General features: G+C 38.4%; 1 protein-coding gene across 1 annotated transcript; it reads left to right on the top strand.

Moving 5' to 3' along the window:
• The first annotated feature begins 267 nt into the window (after window positions 1-267).
• On the top strand, window positions 268-1,506 carry LOC120206324. Its single transcript, XM_039206011.1, has 2 exons — window positions 268-352; window positions 485-1,506. The coding sequence occupies exons 1-2, from the start codon at window positions 317-319 to the stop codon at window positions 1,193-1,195; spliced, it is 747 nt and encodes a 248-aa protein (XP_039061942.1). The 5' UTR covers window positions 268-316; the 3' UTR covers window positions 1,196-1,506.
• Window positions 1,507-1,918: the final 412 nt, after the last annotated feature.

Raw genomic sequence — 1,918 nt, 5'->3', positions numbered from 1 at the left:
TAATTAATTTATACCAAATTAAAATATATTGATTAAATTTCTTAAGTTATATATATATATATATATATATTATTAATAATAGTTGGAGGATCAAAGTATGCCAAACTATTATACATGGATTAAATTCTAAAGTTGAGTATAATATAATGACTAAGCTATAATTTGACAAGAAAAAGTAGTTGCTATCGCTATCTTATTTACCGTCCCTTGTTATTTATAAGACTGGGAAGAAACCACTCATAAACCCCGCCTTTTGTTTATCCTCTGTTTTTCTCTAATTCCAACACCTCTTTTGAGTGTATTCAACTCTGATAGCATGGATACTCACAGAGGTTATCTTTGTCAAGGAAGGGTAATTTAAAGGCCATTTCTTGTTTCTTCTCTGGTTTTATCATAACTGCTTAATCTGTTTTCAGTGTTATCCTTTTGGCTTGATTGTCCATAATTTGGGCTAAACTGTTAATTGGGTGTTTTAATTATGCAGGCAGTGGAAGAGCTTAAGCATTCTCTTTTGTACACGACTATGGAGCTGGAACAAACGAGATTGCTAGTTCAGGAGGAGCTTAGAAAGAGAGATGATCAATTAGTTGAACTCAAAGGGTTGCTGAGCAAGGCCATGAAAGAGAGGGATGAAGCTCAGGAGAAATGCCAAAGACTTTTTCTCGAGAACCTACTGCTTCACCAGCAACAAGTTGCTGCTGCTCCTCTCTCTGGAGTTTCCAGCATCGAAGACGAACCCAGGAGGGGGATTGACTCCAACAATGGCTTCTCATCATCTGATTGTGAGGAAAGCATTGTTTCATCCCCTCTTGTCGACACAATTCAACAACTGCAGCTACCACCACCACAAGCTGCCATAGAGCTAGTGCCTAAAAAACCATTGCCTGAAAAGGGAAAGCTTTTACAGGCAGTGATGAAAGCTGGTCCACTATTGCAAACCCTTCTTTTAGCTGGACCATTGCCTCAATGGAGACACCCACCACCACCACTTGAGTCCTTTGAGATCCCACCTGTGACCATTCCTTCACCACCACAAAGTCTCCACCAGGACTCCTTGATCAGAACTAAAGGTTGCAGCAACACCCTAAACACTTGTGGTAAAGTTGACAGAAAAAGGAGTCTTTTTGATGGCTCTGATTCTCCTACAGAGACCAAGTACCAGAGATTAATCCTCCAACGACTGCTAAATGCTTGATACAAACATAGTAGTCTCCATAATACTAATGTTATATAAAGTATTTTACCATGTTTAATCTTATTGTCAGGGTATGGTTACTGATCTAGCATTTTAGTACGAAGGTTTGCTTTAGAGAAGCAACCATCCAATTTCCTAATCACCCTTTGGAGAGAGATCTTATATGCTTGGCATTTTGCCAATGATTTTCGGTGAAGATATTTGTCCTTATGTACTCCCCCAACCCCCATTTTTTCTTCATATCTTGTACTTGCTCCATGATGTGAAAGGGAGCCTTGATTTTTCTCCAAGACTGCTGTGGAATGTAAAAATGACTTTATAGCTTTCATGTTCTTACTAGGGTTTGTGCTTTGTAAATGGGGAGAAATGAGAGATTTATCTAGATTAAAGCAGAGATATTGGGTGTGTAGTTGTTGAAATGGGCAACAACCAACCAAGAAGGGTCTAAGAGGGGTTGCTTTGCTTGTTGGAATAGTGGATCCCACAAATCAGAATATGATATGCTACTGTATGATTATATTACTCTTTTATGTTTCCCTCTTTCATTGTTTAATGCTAATACTAGCCAGTTTAAGCAGAGATATTTGTGCTTTGGATCAGGGGAATTGGATTCTTTTGGGAAATGAGCCTTCAAGGGTTAATACTTGTAAATGGTTAGAATGCTGGTGCTTTTGTCTAGTTCTAGTTGTAGCTTCAAAGCGCAATTGTGTGATTGGTTGATAA

The sequence above is a fragment of the Hibiscus syriacus genome, unplaced genomic scaffold (assembly GCF_006381635.1).
Source record: "Hibiscus syriacus cultivar Baekdansim isolate YM2019G1 unplaced genomic scaffold, ASM638163v2 tig00013680_pilon, whole genome shotgun sequence".
Classification (NCBI taxonomy): Eukaryota; Viridiplantae; Streptophyta; class Magnoliopsida; order Malvales; family Malvaceae; genus Hibiscus; species Hibiscus syriacus.
This window is presented reverse-complemented; position numbering and strand designations above follow the sequence as displayed.

Bases quoted from the DNA above. Each gene is read 5' to 3' on its own strand.
- LOC120206324 (XM_039206011.1), top strand. From the start codon at position 317: ATGGATACTCACAGAGGTTATCTTTGTCAAGGAAGG. The intron at 353-484 runs GTAATTTAAAGG...TTAATTATGCAG, and splicing joins GTTATCTTTGTCAAGGAAGG to GCAGTGGAAGAGCTTAAGCA.